At 35.4% G+C, this 15,795-nt stretch overlaps 1 protein-coding gene across 6 annotated transcripts in view; it reads right to left on the minus strand.

Moving 5' to 3' along the window:
* Positions 1-425: 425 nt before the first annotated feature.
* Positions 426-15,795, minus strand: part of Epac (Exchange protein directly activated by cAMP) — a 569,466-nt gene continuing 554,096 nt past the window's right edge. For all 6 annotated transcript variants that reach the window (XM_073956939.1, XM_073956944.1, XM_073956945.1 and 3 more), the window contains 3 exons: positions 3,783-3,916; positions 1,721-2,070; positions 426-1,641 (listed from right to left, as the gene is read on the minus strand). In XM_073956939.1, the coding sequence (XP_073813040.1) occupies positions 1,514-1,641; positions 1,721-2,070; positions 3,783-3,916 (612 nt within the window). In that variant the 3' untranslated portion in view covers positions 426-1,513. The remainder of the gene's footprint in view (positions 1,642-1,720; positions 2,071-3,782; positions 3,917-15,795) is intronic.

Raw genomic sequence — 15,795 nt, forward strand, 5'->3', positions numbered from 1 at the left:
ATAAATAATTTGAATTACAAATGAAAACAATCAAATTATAAATGAAATAATTCTAATTTCAAATGGAATTATCAAATTACAAATGGAGTAATTCGAAATTAAATTGGAATTCTCAAATTACAAGTGAAATATTATGCAATACAACTGAAATTATTCGAATTACATGTAAAAATGGTATATTTTGAAATATGTGTAAGCAAAACATACCACAATAAAGACTTCGACACATAAGAAGCCTGGCATTCTTGCTTATGTCTGGTAAATGACTTAAGACCAAGTTCGACCTAATAAAAAGATTTCAGAATTACATTTGAATTAGGTCGAACTTTGTCTTTAGTCATTTACCAGATATGCTTCTTATGTGTTGAGGCCTTAAGAAAATAAAAGAAAAATCATCTCGAAAAACAACAAAAAAAAATCACTAATTTAATTAAATATTTATTTATTTAAGTCCTGTTTATATTTTTTTAATAAAAAATAACAATAAAGAATAAGTCTATAATTTAAAATAAACTATACAAAATTCGAACAAAATAAAAATAAATATTTTACAAATCATATGAGCAAAATAATTACATAATAAAAAAGAAAAACAAATTACTAAACAAAAATACTATAAAAAAATGTTCTTTCCATAAATATAAATACAGTATTTTTCTATACACAAAGGATATTAATTTTTATACAAGTAAAATAAAATTAAAATTTATGATTATTAGGGGGTTTCCTAAAAGTTTTTTTTTTCTAAATTTAAATTACAAACATTTTTCTCTATTTAATTGTAAAGAGCTTAGAAAAATATATTATTTATATTTTTTCGTATAGATTTTTTAATTCATGTTTGTCTTTAACATTAACATTGTGTGTAAGTTTAAGATTTATATTTACAGTTTTCCTTTTTTTAGGAAAGTTTAAGAAGGGCACATAGTGGAAAGTTTGGTAAATAGGTGTTGGGTGAATAGGTGTTTTAAGGAGAAATAGAAAAAAAGACTGTTGAAAAGGATTCTTTATTGAACCTGGAGACAAAGTAATAGGGCCTAACAAGAGTACCGGAAAATAGGTTGGTCGGTAGGTGAAACTAGGAATGAATATTTTAATTTAAATAAATAGATAGATTAATGAAATAGTATGAGAGAGAGGGAGAGAAGAATGTTATTTAATAAAAATTATTTTATTATTATCACATATATTAATATATTAAAATACTTTTTAATTTTCTTCAATTTTTACAAACACATTTTTTTAATTTTCTTATTTATTATCTTTTTTTTTAATTTTAACATTTCTTTAAAATATTAAATACAATTTTTTGTTATTTATTTTTATAAATAAAACAAAATATTTCACTTATTTTTTGCTATTTGTGTTTTTTGGGGGAAAGTTTTGAGGACTATACCTCTTTACAATGAACTACATTTTGTATGAAAATAAAACAATTATGAGAATTTGGTTATTTTTTTCTTTTTTTAGAAACTAATTTGAATAATTTTAAATTTATTACTCATTTTTATATTTATATCTTACGACTTGGTTCGATTTTCTGTGACATTGCGGTAAGGACTCGTTGATTGTCTATGACACGCAGACAGCTTATAAATGAGCGCACCTCGCCCTCACTTTTGGGTGAGGGGGGATCCAGACCTACACAGATCCAAAAGAAGAAGAAGAAAAAAAATTATAAAATTGTTTTAATATTTAATTCCATTTATTTCCCACTTACCCAAACTCCTTGAACGACAAAATCTCAGTGTCCTCATTGTCTGAGCCATCATGTGCATTTTCTCGAAATTCACCAAACCATCTATACTGGTCTTATTACCCTCATGAGCAAATGTCATGTCCTTGAGCAAAAGTGGCATAAACGGTATCAGTGGCGGTTGCAATTTACCCACAAATACCCTATAGGCCCGATGATTACGACTAGGATCAATTAAAGCCTCAAATTCTTGATAAAGTTTACGAAATTTCGAAGGGATTTTCTCCCAGGTCTGTTGCAGCCGTGACACGGCCATATTCGATAGGCCCATAACAATGGCAAAGAATGCATTTAAATTTTGATATTCTTTGCAACTGAAATGGTAGAAATAATTAATTTTTAATTGTTTTTAATTATTAACAATTATTACACACAACAACAGATATGTGGAAGAAATAACAGAGAGAGGGGATGGACAGAATTATGCAAATGTCATTGATTTTCCAGAAAGAGAACATTTTAACAAACAAAAATCGATGGAGCTCATTTTAAATAAATCGCGATTCAAGTTGACATTTTTAGGGGTTGTTTAGGTTTACACGATTTTGCTTAGAAACCGCAAGCCCTATCAAAATGGGACTGAAGAATATGTTGTAGCTATGAACATTTTCTACAACATTCACCTTTACGGTATTTTCGTAGGTTTTACCGTTTTTGAGATACTGAAGTTTAAATTGGCACAATGCACTGACTGTATCGCCCCCTTATAAAACAATGTCATGAAGGATGCGCCTTAACTAACTTTTAATGAAAACCACTTGCACAGGGGAAGTTTTTGTGAATTCTGCAACAGCAATGTTCATAGATGAGAAAAATTCAAAAACAAGAAAAAATCGCTTTAGGGATTTTTAAATAAATCGCGGTCAAAATTCACATTTTTAGGTGTTTTTTAGGTTTTCACGATTTTGCATAAAAGCCGCAAGGCAAATCGAAATGTAACTAAAGAAAATGTTGTAACTGCGAAAATTCTCTACAGGATTGACGTTTATGATTTGTTCTTAGGCTGTACCATTTTTGAGATAAAAAAGCTCAGTTTACATTTTTACGTTTTTTTGTTAGGTTTTCGCGATTTTGCTTGAATACGGTAAGTCTTATAGGTATGAGACCTGAGAAAATCGTATAGCTGTGAAAATTCTCTACAAGGTTGGCTTATGTAATTTTTCCTAGGTTGTACCATTTTTTTAGATATATAAGTTTAAGTTGAGAAATTGCAGTCATGACATGGTTTTATAAGGAGACGATACAGAATTGAATTCAATTTGAATTGTCCCAATTTCAACTTCTATATCTCAAAAGTTGTAAAACCTATGAAAATATCATTAAGGTCAATCTTGTAGAAAATTTTGATAGCTACAACATTTTCTTTATTCCCATTTTAATAGGAGTTGCGGTTTCCAAGCAAAATCGCAAAAACCTAAACAACCCCTAAAAATGTCAACTAGAATCGGGATTTATTTAAAAAGCGCTCCGGCGATTTTTTTGTTTTTTGATTTTTCTCATCTATGAACATTGTAGTTTCAGAATCCGCAAAAACTTCCCAGGTGTAAGCACCTTCCATTTAAATTTGATTCAAGAGCACCGTGAAATGTTTTCAAAAGTTTATAAAAGTTTTCATTTCACATTTTCATAGAAACAGAATTGTTCCGAGGTAAAATCGCTACAGATCTATGGTCTGTAGTAATTTTCACATCGGAACTGTTAGCATCCCTGGTTTTAAGACTCATATTTTCTATTCACTCGCATTTATAATTTCCGTCCGTTTTGAGGTTTCTATTCTTTCATCTCGTTGCATGCGGGATCCAATACCCGAAATTCTTTGACATTTAATTCAGAATTCACGATAAACGTAAAGTTTGGTCCCTCATGGGTTTGTCAATGGCATCTATCTCAAATTGTTTTTTTTTTTAATATAATAATTTACTATCAAATAATGCTTAAAATGTTCTCTTTTATATCCATTTGTCGTTTGCTTTTTTTCATTTGCATAATTTCTCTTTCTCTCTTTCCCTTTTGGATTTCAACTTACTAAGCGGCCAATTTGATGAATTTTCTTAGTAAACCGACACGTTTACTCATGCTTGATGTTGATACCATTTCGGTGACAATCCAATATTGCAGCTCATTGAAACGTCTGAGGAACACATCCAAATTAGCTGTGATCTGTTTGAAAAAAAAAATAGAAAAAAGAGAAAAAATAAGAGAAAATACAAATTAGTTTGCAGGACATTACAAAAAGGACCTTCAACGCAACTGGGCAACATCGAAAAATTAAACTTCAAATGCAAACAATTGAACTAAACAAATGGCTTCAGTTTGGATAGAGGTAGGGGCGATTTTGTTATTGGGATTGACATAAAGATAAGGCAAAATAGAATTAAAGGACGACTTTTAAAGGGTATAGACGAGCCAGAATATCTTTAAAGGGTGTTCTGTAGTCATAAGCTGTTTAAAAGGGCATTTTATAGACTGAAGAGCTTTAAAGGATCTTCTGTAGGCCGAAGAGCTTCAAAGGGTCTTCTATAGGCAGAAGACTCTTAAATGATCTACTAACTCCAAATGATCTTTATATGACCTTCTATAGAGGATCTACTAAAGACAAAAAACATTTATAGGGTCTTTTAAAGGTAAACAACTCTTCAAGGATCTTCTGTAGGAAAAATAAATTGAAAGGACTTTTATAGCCAAAGACCTTTAAAGACCGAAGACGGAGGGAGAATGACGCAAGGCCTTTAGAGGGGTCCCATAAAGACAAAATGCCGTTGAAGAGTCTTCAAAAGACAGAGGGTCTTCTAAAGACGGAACTACTTTGAAGGGTCTTTTAAAGACAAACGACTTTTCAAAGGGTCTTCTAAAGACAGAAGACCTTTTGTCTTCTAAAGAAGGAAGACTTCAAAGGGCCTTCTAAAAACAAAATTTATTCAAAGAAGTTTCTAAATCAGCCCTGCTCAGAACGGTGAAATGTTTCTCTTTGCGTTTTTGTTGAAATAGAAATAAGAGAAAATTTGTGTAGGTTTTTTCTTTAAAGCCTTCTATTAAAGGCCTCCTTTAAAAGGGTCTTCTAAAGATAGAAGAACTTTGAAGGGACTTTTAAAAAGTTTTCTGAAGACAGAAGCTCTTAAATGGTCATCTAAAGGCGTAAGGCCTTTAAAGGGTCTTCTATAGACATAGGTCTTTAAAGGACATTTTATCGCCAAAAGACCTGTATGCAGAACACCTTTACAGAGCCTTCTATAGCCAGAAGACCTTGAAATGGTCCTGTATGTAAAGAAGTTTTTTAAGAGGTGTTCTGTGGTCAGATGACCGCAAAGAGGTTAGCAGTAGCTAGAAGAAATTAAAAGGGTATTTTATATGTGAAGGGTGTTCTTAGCTAGAAGACCTTTGAAGGGTTTTCTATAGCCAGAAAACTTTTAAAAGATATTCTATAGCCAGAAGACCTCCAAAGAGTTGTCTATAGGCAAAAAATATTTAAAGGGTCTTCTGTAGATATAGCCGGAACACCTTTTAGTTTTAGACCTGAAAAGGCTATTATATAGCCAGAAGACCTATAACGGGTCTTCTATAACCAAAAGACTTGTAAAGGGTCTTCTAAAGCCAGAACAGCTTAAAACGGAAGAACTCTTTTAAGGCGTCACATTTTAGCCAGAACACCTTTAATTGCTCTTTATAGCCAGAAAACCTTTAGATGATCTTCTATATCCAGAAGACCCTTAAAGGGTCTTCTATGGACAAAATACCTGCAAGGGATCCTCTGTAGCTACAACACCTTTAAAGGATCTTCTATAACCAAAAGACCACTAAATGGTGCTCCAAAGCTAGAAGACCAGCGAGGTGTCTTCTATACCCAGAAGACCTTTGAAAGATCTTTTATAGGCAGAAGAATAGAATAGCTCCATAGGAGGCTTCTATGCAAGGAAGCTTCAGTGGAATAGAAGGCTTCCATAGGAGGTTTTCTCTTGCATAGAAGCCTTCTATGGAGGTCTTCTATTCTTCTGTCTATAAAAGATCTTTCTATGGAATAGAAGGTCTACCTATATATAAGGTCTACCTATATCTATACAAAGGAAGACCTCCATATGAGGCTTCTATACATTAAAAGGCCTCCATAGACGGCTTCTATAGAATATAAGGCCTTCATAGGATGTTTCTATGGAATAGAAGGAAGCTTCTATGCATGAGAAAACCTCCATAGGAGGCTTCTATTGAATAGAAAAAGGAATAAAAGGCCTCCATAGGAGGCTTCTATGGAATAGAAGGCCCATATAGGCAGTGTTCGAAAATAAACACTATGGTATCGTACCGTACCGTTCTGTACCGTACCAAGGTGGATAGGTACACTACGATAGTGTACCGCTCCGGAACACAAACACTAAAAAATATTTTAGTGATACTGTACCGGAACACAACGATAATCGTAGTGTACCGCATGCCGGAGCACTAAAAATCGTAGTGCTCCGACTGCGGAGGACTAAAAATCGTAGTGTTCCGACTGCGGAGCACTAAAAATTTTAGTGTTCCGACTGCCGGAGCACTAAAAATCGTAGTGCTCCGACAGCGGAGGACTAAAAATCGTAGTGTTCCGACTGCGGAGCACTAAAAATGTTAGTGTTCCGACTGCCGGATCACTAAAAATCATAGTGCACCACATGTTGGAACACTAAAAAATAATAAAGGTATTATGTTTTCTTAGGAAAATTAAATATTTGGTTAAATTTGATCAAATAAAAATTAAGATAAACTGTTACATCCATGTATATTTAAATTAGTTAAACACATTGTGAAATTTGGTCAAAATTATGAAAAACAATATTTAGTTTAAGTGGAATGAAGCACAAAATTGTCGTGCCGGAGCACTAAAAATCGTTTTGTACCACGTTTTGAAACTATAAGGTAATGAACCATACGTGAATTTATTATGATTTCTGAGGAAATTAAATATTTCATATGTATTTTTTAATAAATAAAAATTAAAAGAAAATGTGAGAAACATCTGATTTGGTTTTTGGACAAAGGAGCACTAAAAATCGTAGTGTTCGTCTGCGGAACACTAAAAATCGTTGTGTTCCGACTGTCGGAGCACTAAAAATCGTAGTGTTCCGACTGTCGTAGCGTACCATGAGCCGAAACGCTAATAATAATGTTATGATAATCGTCAGTTTATTATGTGTTTATTAAATATTTTATGTTTTTAGAATAAATAAATATGTATTTATTTATTATTTAATAAATTATTTATTAAATTATTATTTAATGAATACAAATTAGAAGAAAATGTGTAAAACATCTGATTTGATTTTTAGACAATGCGGCACAAAAATCGTAGTAGACTGTGGAGCACTAAATATTTTAGTGTTCCGACTGCTGGATCACTAAAAATTGTAGTGTCCCGACTGCCGGATATCTAAAAATCGAAACAATGGAACAATAAAAATCGTGGTGTTCGGTTGCGGAGCACTGAAAATCGGAGTGTTCCTACTACCGGATCACTAAAAATCGTAGTGTTCCGACTGCGGGATAACTAAAAATCGTAGTGTACCACGTGCAATACAATAAGGTAATGTACCTACCACACATGATTTTATTATGATTCGTGAGGACAATTTAATATTTTATGTTTTTTTTTTTTAATAAATACAAATTAAGAAATATAAATTAGTAGGAAATGTGAAAAACATCTGACTGGTTTTTGGACAATGGAGCAGTAAAAATTTTACTGTTTGACGTTTAGGTAATCATCTGTTTATTATAAGGAACGGAAAATATTGATAACAACACAATGTTTGCGGAAATTGTACCTGTAACTTTTTGTATCAAAAACAAAATTCCTCAGTGAATGCAGTTGAAGAAAGTATGTGGATTTTTCCAAGTAGACTTGTACGTTTGAAGACACTTATTATTTTGGGGAAATTGTACCTGTTGATATTTGTACAACAAACAATATGACTCAATGAGAATGTGCTGATTTTCCGCAAGTAGGATTGTACATTTAAAGTCAACTTTATGATTTCGGGATAAATACAACCATTATTTTTGGGAAGTTGTACCTGTTGCCATTTGTACAAGAAACAATATTCATCAATTAATGATGATGATTTTTTTTCTAATTTTCTACTAAAGCTCTCAACGTTTGTAACTAATTTAAAACACGTGCATTTTATTCATTAATTTTTATTTTTAATTTTTACTCGTCCCACAACCCATAAAATATTTAATTTTTCTCAGAAGTTATAATTAACAGCGTTTCGATTTTTAGAGATCGGGCAGTCGGAACACTAAAATTTTTAGTGATCCGGCAGTCGGAACCCTACGATTTTTAGTGCTCCGCAGCCGAACACTACAATTTTTTTTGTTCAATGTTTCGATTTTTAGAGTTCCGGCAGTCGGAAAACTACGAATTTTAGTGATCCGGCAGTCGGAACACTACGATTTTTAGTGCTCCGCAGCTGAACACTACGATTTTTATTGTTCCATTGTTTCGATTTTTAGAGATCCGGCAGTCGGAACACTAAAATGTTTAGTGATCCGGCAGTCGGAACACTACGATTTTTAGTGATCCGGCAGTCTGAACACTACGATTTTTAGTGCTCAGCAGCCGAACACTACGATTTTTATTGATCCATTTTTCAAAAATCAAATCAGGCGTTTTTCACGTGTTCTATTAATTTTTATTTTTTAATTTTTATTTATATAAAAAAAATTAGAAGATATTTAATTTTCCTCACAAATCATTGTAAACTCATGTATCCACAGTCAGAACACTACAATTTGTAGTGCGCCATTGTACAACAACCGAATCAATATTTTTCATATTTTCTACTTAAGTTCTCAACGTTATTAATTAATATATATACACACATGGATTTAAAAAGTGTATCTGAGTTTTTATGTCTTAATTTGTGCTTATCTCAAAAATTATAAATATTTAATTTTCCTCGCAAATCATAATAAACTCGTGTGTGGTACATTATCATTACATTATTTTTTAGTGTTCCGACATGTGGTACACAACGATTTTTTAGTGCTCCGACTGCGGAACACTACGATTTTTAGTGTTCCGACTGCGGAGCACTACGATTTTTAGTGTTCCGACTGCGGAGCACTACGATTTTTAGTGCTCCGACTGCGGAGCACTACGATTTTTAGTGTTCCGACTGCGGTACCCAACGTTTTTAGTGTACCAAAATGTGGTACACTACGTTTTTCGTTGTGATCCGGAACAGTATCACTAAAATATTTTTTAGTGTTTGTGTTCCGGAACACTAACGCTAAAAATATTTTAGTGATACTGTTCTCGGAGCGGTACACTATGTTAGTGTACTGTTTATTTTCGAACTCTGCATATAGGAGGCTTCTATGTAATAGAAGGCCTCCATAGAGGCTTTTTTGGAATAGAATATAATTCTTCATAGGAGGCTTCTATAGAATAGAAGGCTTCATACGAGGCTTCTATGGAATAGAAGGCCTCCATAGGAAGCTTTTATAGTATAAAAGGCCTCCATAGGAGGATTCTATAGAATAGAAGGCCTTCATAGGAGGCTTCTATAGAATAGAAGGCCTCTATAGAATAGAAGGCCTCCATAGGAGGCTTCTATAGAATAGAAGGCCTCCATAGGACGCTTCTATAGAATAGAAGGCCTCCATAGGGGTTTCTATAGAATAGAAGGCCTCCATAGGGGGTTTCTATAGAATAGAAGGCCTCCATAGGAGGCTTCTATGGAATAAAAGGCCTCCATAGGAGGCTTCTATAGAATAGAAGGCCTCCATAGGAGGCTTCTATAGAATAGAAGGGCTTCATAGGAGGCTTCTATAGAATAGAAGGCCTTCATAGGAGGCTTCTATAAAATAGAAGGCCTCCATAGGAGGCGTCTATAGAATAGAAGGCCCTATAGGCTTCTATAGGATAAAAGGCCTCCATAGGAGGCTTTTATAGAATGGAAGGCCTCCATAGGAGGCTTCTATAGAATGGAAGGCCTCCATGGAAGAGAAGGCCCCTATAGGAGCCTTACATGGAATAGAAGTCCTCCATTGGAGGCTTCTATGGAATAAAAGGACTCCATAGGAGGCTTCTATAGAATAGAAGGCCTCCATAGGAGGCTTCTATGTAATAGAAGCCCTCTATAGGAGGCTTTTATAGAAGAGAAGCCTCCATAGGAAGCTTTTATGGAAGAGAAGCCTCTATAGGAGCCTTCTATAGAATAGAAGGCCTCCATAGGAGACTTCTAAAGAATAGAAGGCCTTCACAGGGGGCTTCTATAGAATAGAAGGCCTCCACAGGGGGCTTCTATAGAAAGTCTCGATAGGAGTCTTATATAGATATGAGGCTTATATAGAATTGAAGGTATCAATAGGAGGCTTTTGCAGAATAGAAGGTCTCCATAGGAGGCTTCTATGGAATAGAAGGCCTCCATAGGAGGCTTCTATAGAATAGAAGGCCTCCCTAGACGGCTTCTATAGAAAAGAAGACCTCCATAGGAGGCTTCTATAGAATAGAAGGCCTCCATAGGAGGCTTCTATAGAATAGAAGGCCTCCCTAGACGGCTTCTATAGAAAAGAAGACCTCCATAGGAGGCTTCTACAGAATAGAAGGCCTCCATAGGAGGCTTCTATGGAATAGAAGGCCTCCATAGGAGGCTTCTATGGAATAGAAGGCCTCCATAGGAGGCTTCTATGGAATAGAAGGCCTCCATATTAGGCTTCTATAGAATAGAAGGCCTCCATAGACGGCTTCTATAGAAAAGAAGACCTCCATACGAGGCTTCTATGGAATAGAAGGCCTCCATAGGAGTCTTTTATAGAATAGAAGGCCTCCATAGGAGGTTTCTTTGTAACAGAAGGCCTCTAGAAGAGGCTTTTTTGGAATGGAAGGACTCCATAGAAGACTTCTATGGAATAGAAGGCCTCCATAGAAGGCTTCTATGGAATAGAAGGCCTCCATAGGCGGCTTCTTTAGAATAGAAGGCCTACGTAGGAGGCTTCTACAGAATAGAAGGGCTCCATAGGAGGCTTCTTTAGAATAGAAGGCCTCCTTCTATGGAGACCTTTTATTCTATAAAAGCCTCCTATGGAGGCCTTCTATTCCAAAAAAGCCTCTTATGGATGCCTTCTGTTACAAAGAAACCTCCTACGGAGGGCCTCCTATGGAGGCCTTCTATTCAATAGAAGGCCTACGTAGGAGGTTTCTACAGAACAGAAGGCCTCCATAGGAGGCTTCTATAGAATAGAAGGCCTCCATAGACGGCTTCTATAGAAAAGAAAACCTCCATACGAGGCTTCGATGGAATAGAAGGCCTCCGTAGGAGGTTTCTTTGTAACAGAAGGCCTCCATAAGAGGCTTTTTTGGAATAGAAGGCCTCCATAGGAGGCTTTTATAGAATAAAAGGTCTCCATAGAAGGAGGCCTTCTATTCTAAAGAAGCCTCCTATGGAGCACTTCTATTCCATAGAAGCCTCCTATGGAGGCCCTCTATTCTATAGAAGCCTCCTATGGAGGCCTTCTATTCTATAGAAGCCTTCTATGGAGGCCTTCCATTCCAAAAAAGCCTCTTCTGGAGGCCTTCTGTTACAAAGAAACCTCCTACGGAGGCCTTCTATTCCATAGAAGCCTCGTATGGAGGTTTTCTTTTCTATAGAAGCCGTCTATGGAGGCCTTCTATTCTATAGAAGCCTCCTATGGAGACCTTCTACTATATAGAAACCTCCTATGGAGGCCTTCTACTATATAGAAGCCTCCTATGGAGGCCTTCTACTATATAGAAGCCTCCTATGGAGGCCTTCTACTATATAGAAGCCTCCTATGGAGGCCTTCTACTATATAGAAGCCTCCTATGAAGGCCTTCTATTCTATAGAAGCCTCCTATGGAGGCCTTCTGTTCTGTAGAAGCCTCCTACGTAGGCCTTCTATTCTATAGAAGCCTCCTATGGAGGCCTTCTATTCAATAGAAGCCTCCTATGGAGGTCTTCTATTCAATAGAAGGCCTACGTAGGAGGTTTCTACAGAACAGAAGGCCTCCATAGGAGGCTTCTATAGAATAGAAGGCCTCCATAGACGGCTTCTATAGAAAAGAAAACCTCCATACGAGGCTTCGATGGAATAGAAGGCCTCCGTAGGAGGTTTCTTTGTAACAGAAGGCCTCCATAAGAGGCTTTTTTGGAATAGAAGGCCTCCATAGGAGGCTTTTATAGAATAAAAGGTCTCCATAGAAGGATTCTATGGAATAGAAGGGCTCCATAGGAGGCTTCTATAGAATAGAAGGCCTCCATAGGAGGCTTCTATTGAATAGAAGGCATCCATAGAAGGCTTCTATTGAATAGAAGGCATCCATAGGAGGCTTCTATTGAATAGAAGGCCTCCATAGGAGGCTTCTATTGAATAGCAGGCCTCCATAGGAGGCTTCTATTGAATAGCAGGCCTCCATAGGAGGCTTTTTTGGAATAGAAGGCCTCCATAGGAGGCTTCTATAGAATAGAAGGCCTCCATAGAAGGCTTCTATGGAATAGAAGGCCTGCATAGGAGGCTTCTATGGAATAAAAAGCTTCCATAGGAGGCTTCTTTAGAATAGAAGGTCTCCATAGGAGGTATCTATGGAATAAAAAGCCTCCATAGGAGGCTTCTATAGAATAGAAGGCCTTCATAGGAGGCTTCTATATAGTAGAAGGCCTCCATAGGAGGCTTCTATATAGTAGAAGGCCTCCATAGGAGGCTTCTATATAGTAGAAGGCCTCCATAGGAGGCTTCTATATAGTAGAAGGCCTCCATAGGAGGTTTCTATATAGTAGAAGGTCTCCATAGGAGGCTTCTATAGAATAGAAGGCCTCCATAGGCTTCTGAAGAATGGAGTGCCTCTGTGGAAGACCAGCAACGTTTATAGATTAGTTTTGTTGAAGAAAATTTTCTAGTGGAATTTGTAATAATGGATCGCCCATACCTCTATTCCAAACTCAGCCATACTAAAATTAAAAAAAAGAATAATAATAAAATTTTCAGCTGCAAATTCACTCTATTTCAAAATGTACTATTTTTTAAAATTCAACCAAATTAACTAATAAAATATTTTTGAACAAAATTTAACAACATTTAAAAACTTTAAACTCAATTAAACACTAAATGGAACAATTTGTTAAAGCAATGACAAAACGACATTTATTTAATAAAAAACAACATAGCCTTAAATTTTGCTAGACGAAGCAAATAGTTTTCCAAACATTTTGTTTCACTTCAAGGCAAGAACAATGCCAGAAACAACAGCAACAGCATTTTTAACAAGGAACTGCAAGCAGAAAAGCGTTCACGTTTTTTTTGGTGTACGGAATTCCAAAGTGGTGGTATTTCAGTTGGAATTTATTTTGTGGAAATTTGAGCTTAATTTCCCTGTTTGGAGCAACGAATTTTTATTTTTTTATTTTTAAATTTTACTTAACTTTAAACTTATCGAACTTGTGTATACTTAAAGCTTTATGTCCTAAGTGAAGAATTGATAATCCTCAAAAGACATGAAATGTTATGGCCAACTGACCACAGAGTGTTGGCATTTGTTGTCACATTCACAACATGTTGTCTTCCTGGGTGGATGGTGTTGTGCATTTTGGCTTACATTTTCACTTTTGTTAAGAATAGATGTGGTGACATTATAATCCACTTCATTACTCTCCTGCACTCACACACACACATACGCACTCACACGTTACTGGCTAGTTTATGTATGCATTGCTGCGTGCGTACAAAGGACAGGAAGGAAGTTACAAACACTGAATAAGGAAACATTTGGGAAATCATAACATTTCAGGGACGCAGAACATTTCACTTTGCGAGTGATTGGTCGAATGTGTGGTTGGGTGTATGGTTGTGTGTGTGTGTGATGCATTTCGAATAAGTTTACATTGGATCCATTTCCAAACAAACAAACAATGGAATGAAATCACGTAAATACTATGTGTCCTGGAAACATCATAAAAATTTAGTTGTTGCATTCACAAAGAATTGAAAATGGGTGGATGGGGAGGAAACAAACACATCAATACTAAAATACACAACAAAAAGCTTGTTTTGGGGGAAATAGATTTTTGTTTAGACGAACTTTTTTTGTATAAATTGCACTGTGCAGAAAGTTTAGCTGTGTTGCACCTCCTCTTATTTTTTCGTCCTCTTCAACAGTTTTTTTCTCCACAGAATTTATTGCACAACAATGAAGGGTATTGAAAAGGAAATTGAAGAGAAAAACATTGATACGATACACATTTGAAGTTTTGAAAAGCCCTCCAACAAAGTGAAAAAAAAAAAAACAGAACAAACTTTTTTGTTAGATTTGAATTGGGTGAAATTTGTATCAGGAGAAAGTTTATTGAGCAGGATTTAACTTTTTTTTGCAAAAAATAAATTAAACAAGTAATTCAGTTTTTGAAAATGTTTAAAGATACTTAAGTGATTGAGTTTGTAAAAAAAAATTAAGTGAATATTAGAGTTGTTAAATTTAGTGAACCAGATCAAATAACAAAGAGATAATATAACTAATTCCCAGTTCGTTCATACTGAACTATATAGCGAACTAGGTCATTCAAACGAACTAGATTTTAACAACTCTAGTAAATATTAAAAGCCCCTAACATTTAGATTTTGATAAAAAATGAGCAGCGCCAGGAACAATATTAAAATAAATAAAAATCCTTAAGTTCAGCAGGGCCGAATTTTTTATACCCTCCCCCATAACATAATATGGAACCTCGAATGTCAAATTACTGCAATTTCGGTAAAAAATGTAACTGAAATCCTTAAAATACCGAAAATTGGGAGGTACCGATATATGGGGTTTGTATAGCTTCCAAGGAACTAGGCTGAAGCAGTTTCGTGACTGTCATAGTTCGGTCGAAAATTTAGCTAAAATTATCAAATACCGAAAAGAAGAAGAATAACCTCAAATATCAAATATAGCACAAGTAAAAACGCCTGAGTGAATTGAAACACCTTTTTCCAAAAAAATTGATGCATTCAGGGGTTTTAAGAATTTGGGGCTTATGAACTTGCCGACAAAGATATGGATTAGGATAAAATCTCAAAAGTTTTGGTGGGGAGGTACCTAAAGGAATGGACCGATATAGTCCATTTTTTAAGTGTATCTTATTTTGGGAGTCATTCCTCTCAATAGGATCATCATATCAGGAAATACCCTGTGGGGACGAAAATTCCAATTGTCGCAATTTAAGTAGTCCAGAACTAGTTCTAATCAGTACTAGTACAAATATTGGCCCCTAAGTAATGGGAAGGGAACCAATTGTCACCTTTTTATCCCCAAGTAAACGAGGAGGCGTCAGTTGCGACTTAATTAACTTAACTTAAACGACGAGTTGTATAAATAATTCACATTTACATTTTCTTCATAACTTTAATATAAATGAAGCATCCAATAACAGAAGCTAGTGTTGATGGAATGAATATCTTCGTTCATATTATTCATATTGTTCTGGTATAAAAAAGGAATACGACGGAAATATGCAAATCGCCCTCTTCTTCTCTCTACCCGCTAGCAATTCCAATTGTCGCAATTTAAATAGTCCTAAACTAGAGGTAAGTGGTACTAGTTCACAATTGACCCATAAGTAATGCGAAGGGAACCAATTAACACCTATACATCCCCAAGTAAACGACGAAGCGTCAGTTGTGTGACTATTTCCCACCACTTTTTTTATAAATAAATTGGTATATGACTGTAAACCTGGAACTAGTACAATACCACCTACAGGTAATGCATAGAGTGTCAATTGGTTACCTCCTATGACATCCCCATGTTAAAGTTTACAGTTGATTGCACTGTGAGGGGTCAAAAGTGGAACTAGTTACTGTAACGCTGAGAATCGACGAGTTTCCGATGCCGAACTAGCCCATCGCCCAAGCGGGTATGGACTTGCCCATGAAAAACATATTATCGCAGTAAACAGGGCCACTAGTAGTACCTTCGGTAAAAATTTCCAAAGGATCCTCGAACCGACCCATAACCGCCCTTAAACAAAAATGTTGAACATTTGTGTGGGTGGTACCTAAGGACTGATTTC

This window comes from Musca autumnalis, unplaced genomic scaffold (genome assembly GCF_047663935.1).
Source record: "Musca autumnalis isolate F117 unplaced genomic scaffold, ASM4766393v1 scaffold_5, whole genome shotgun sequence".
Lineage (NCBI taxonomy): Eukaryota > Metazoa > Arthropoda > Insecta > Diptera > Muscidae > Musca > Musca autumnalis.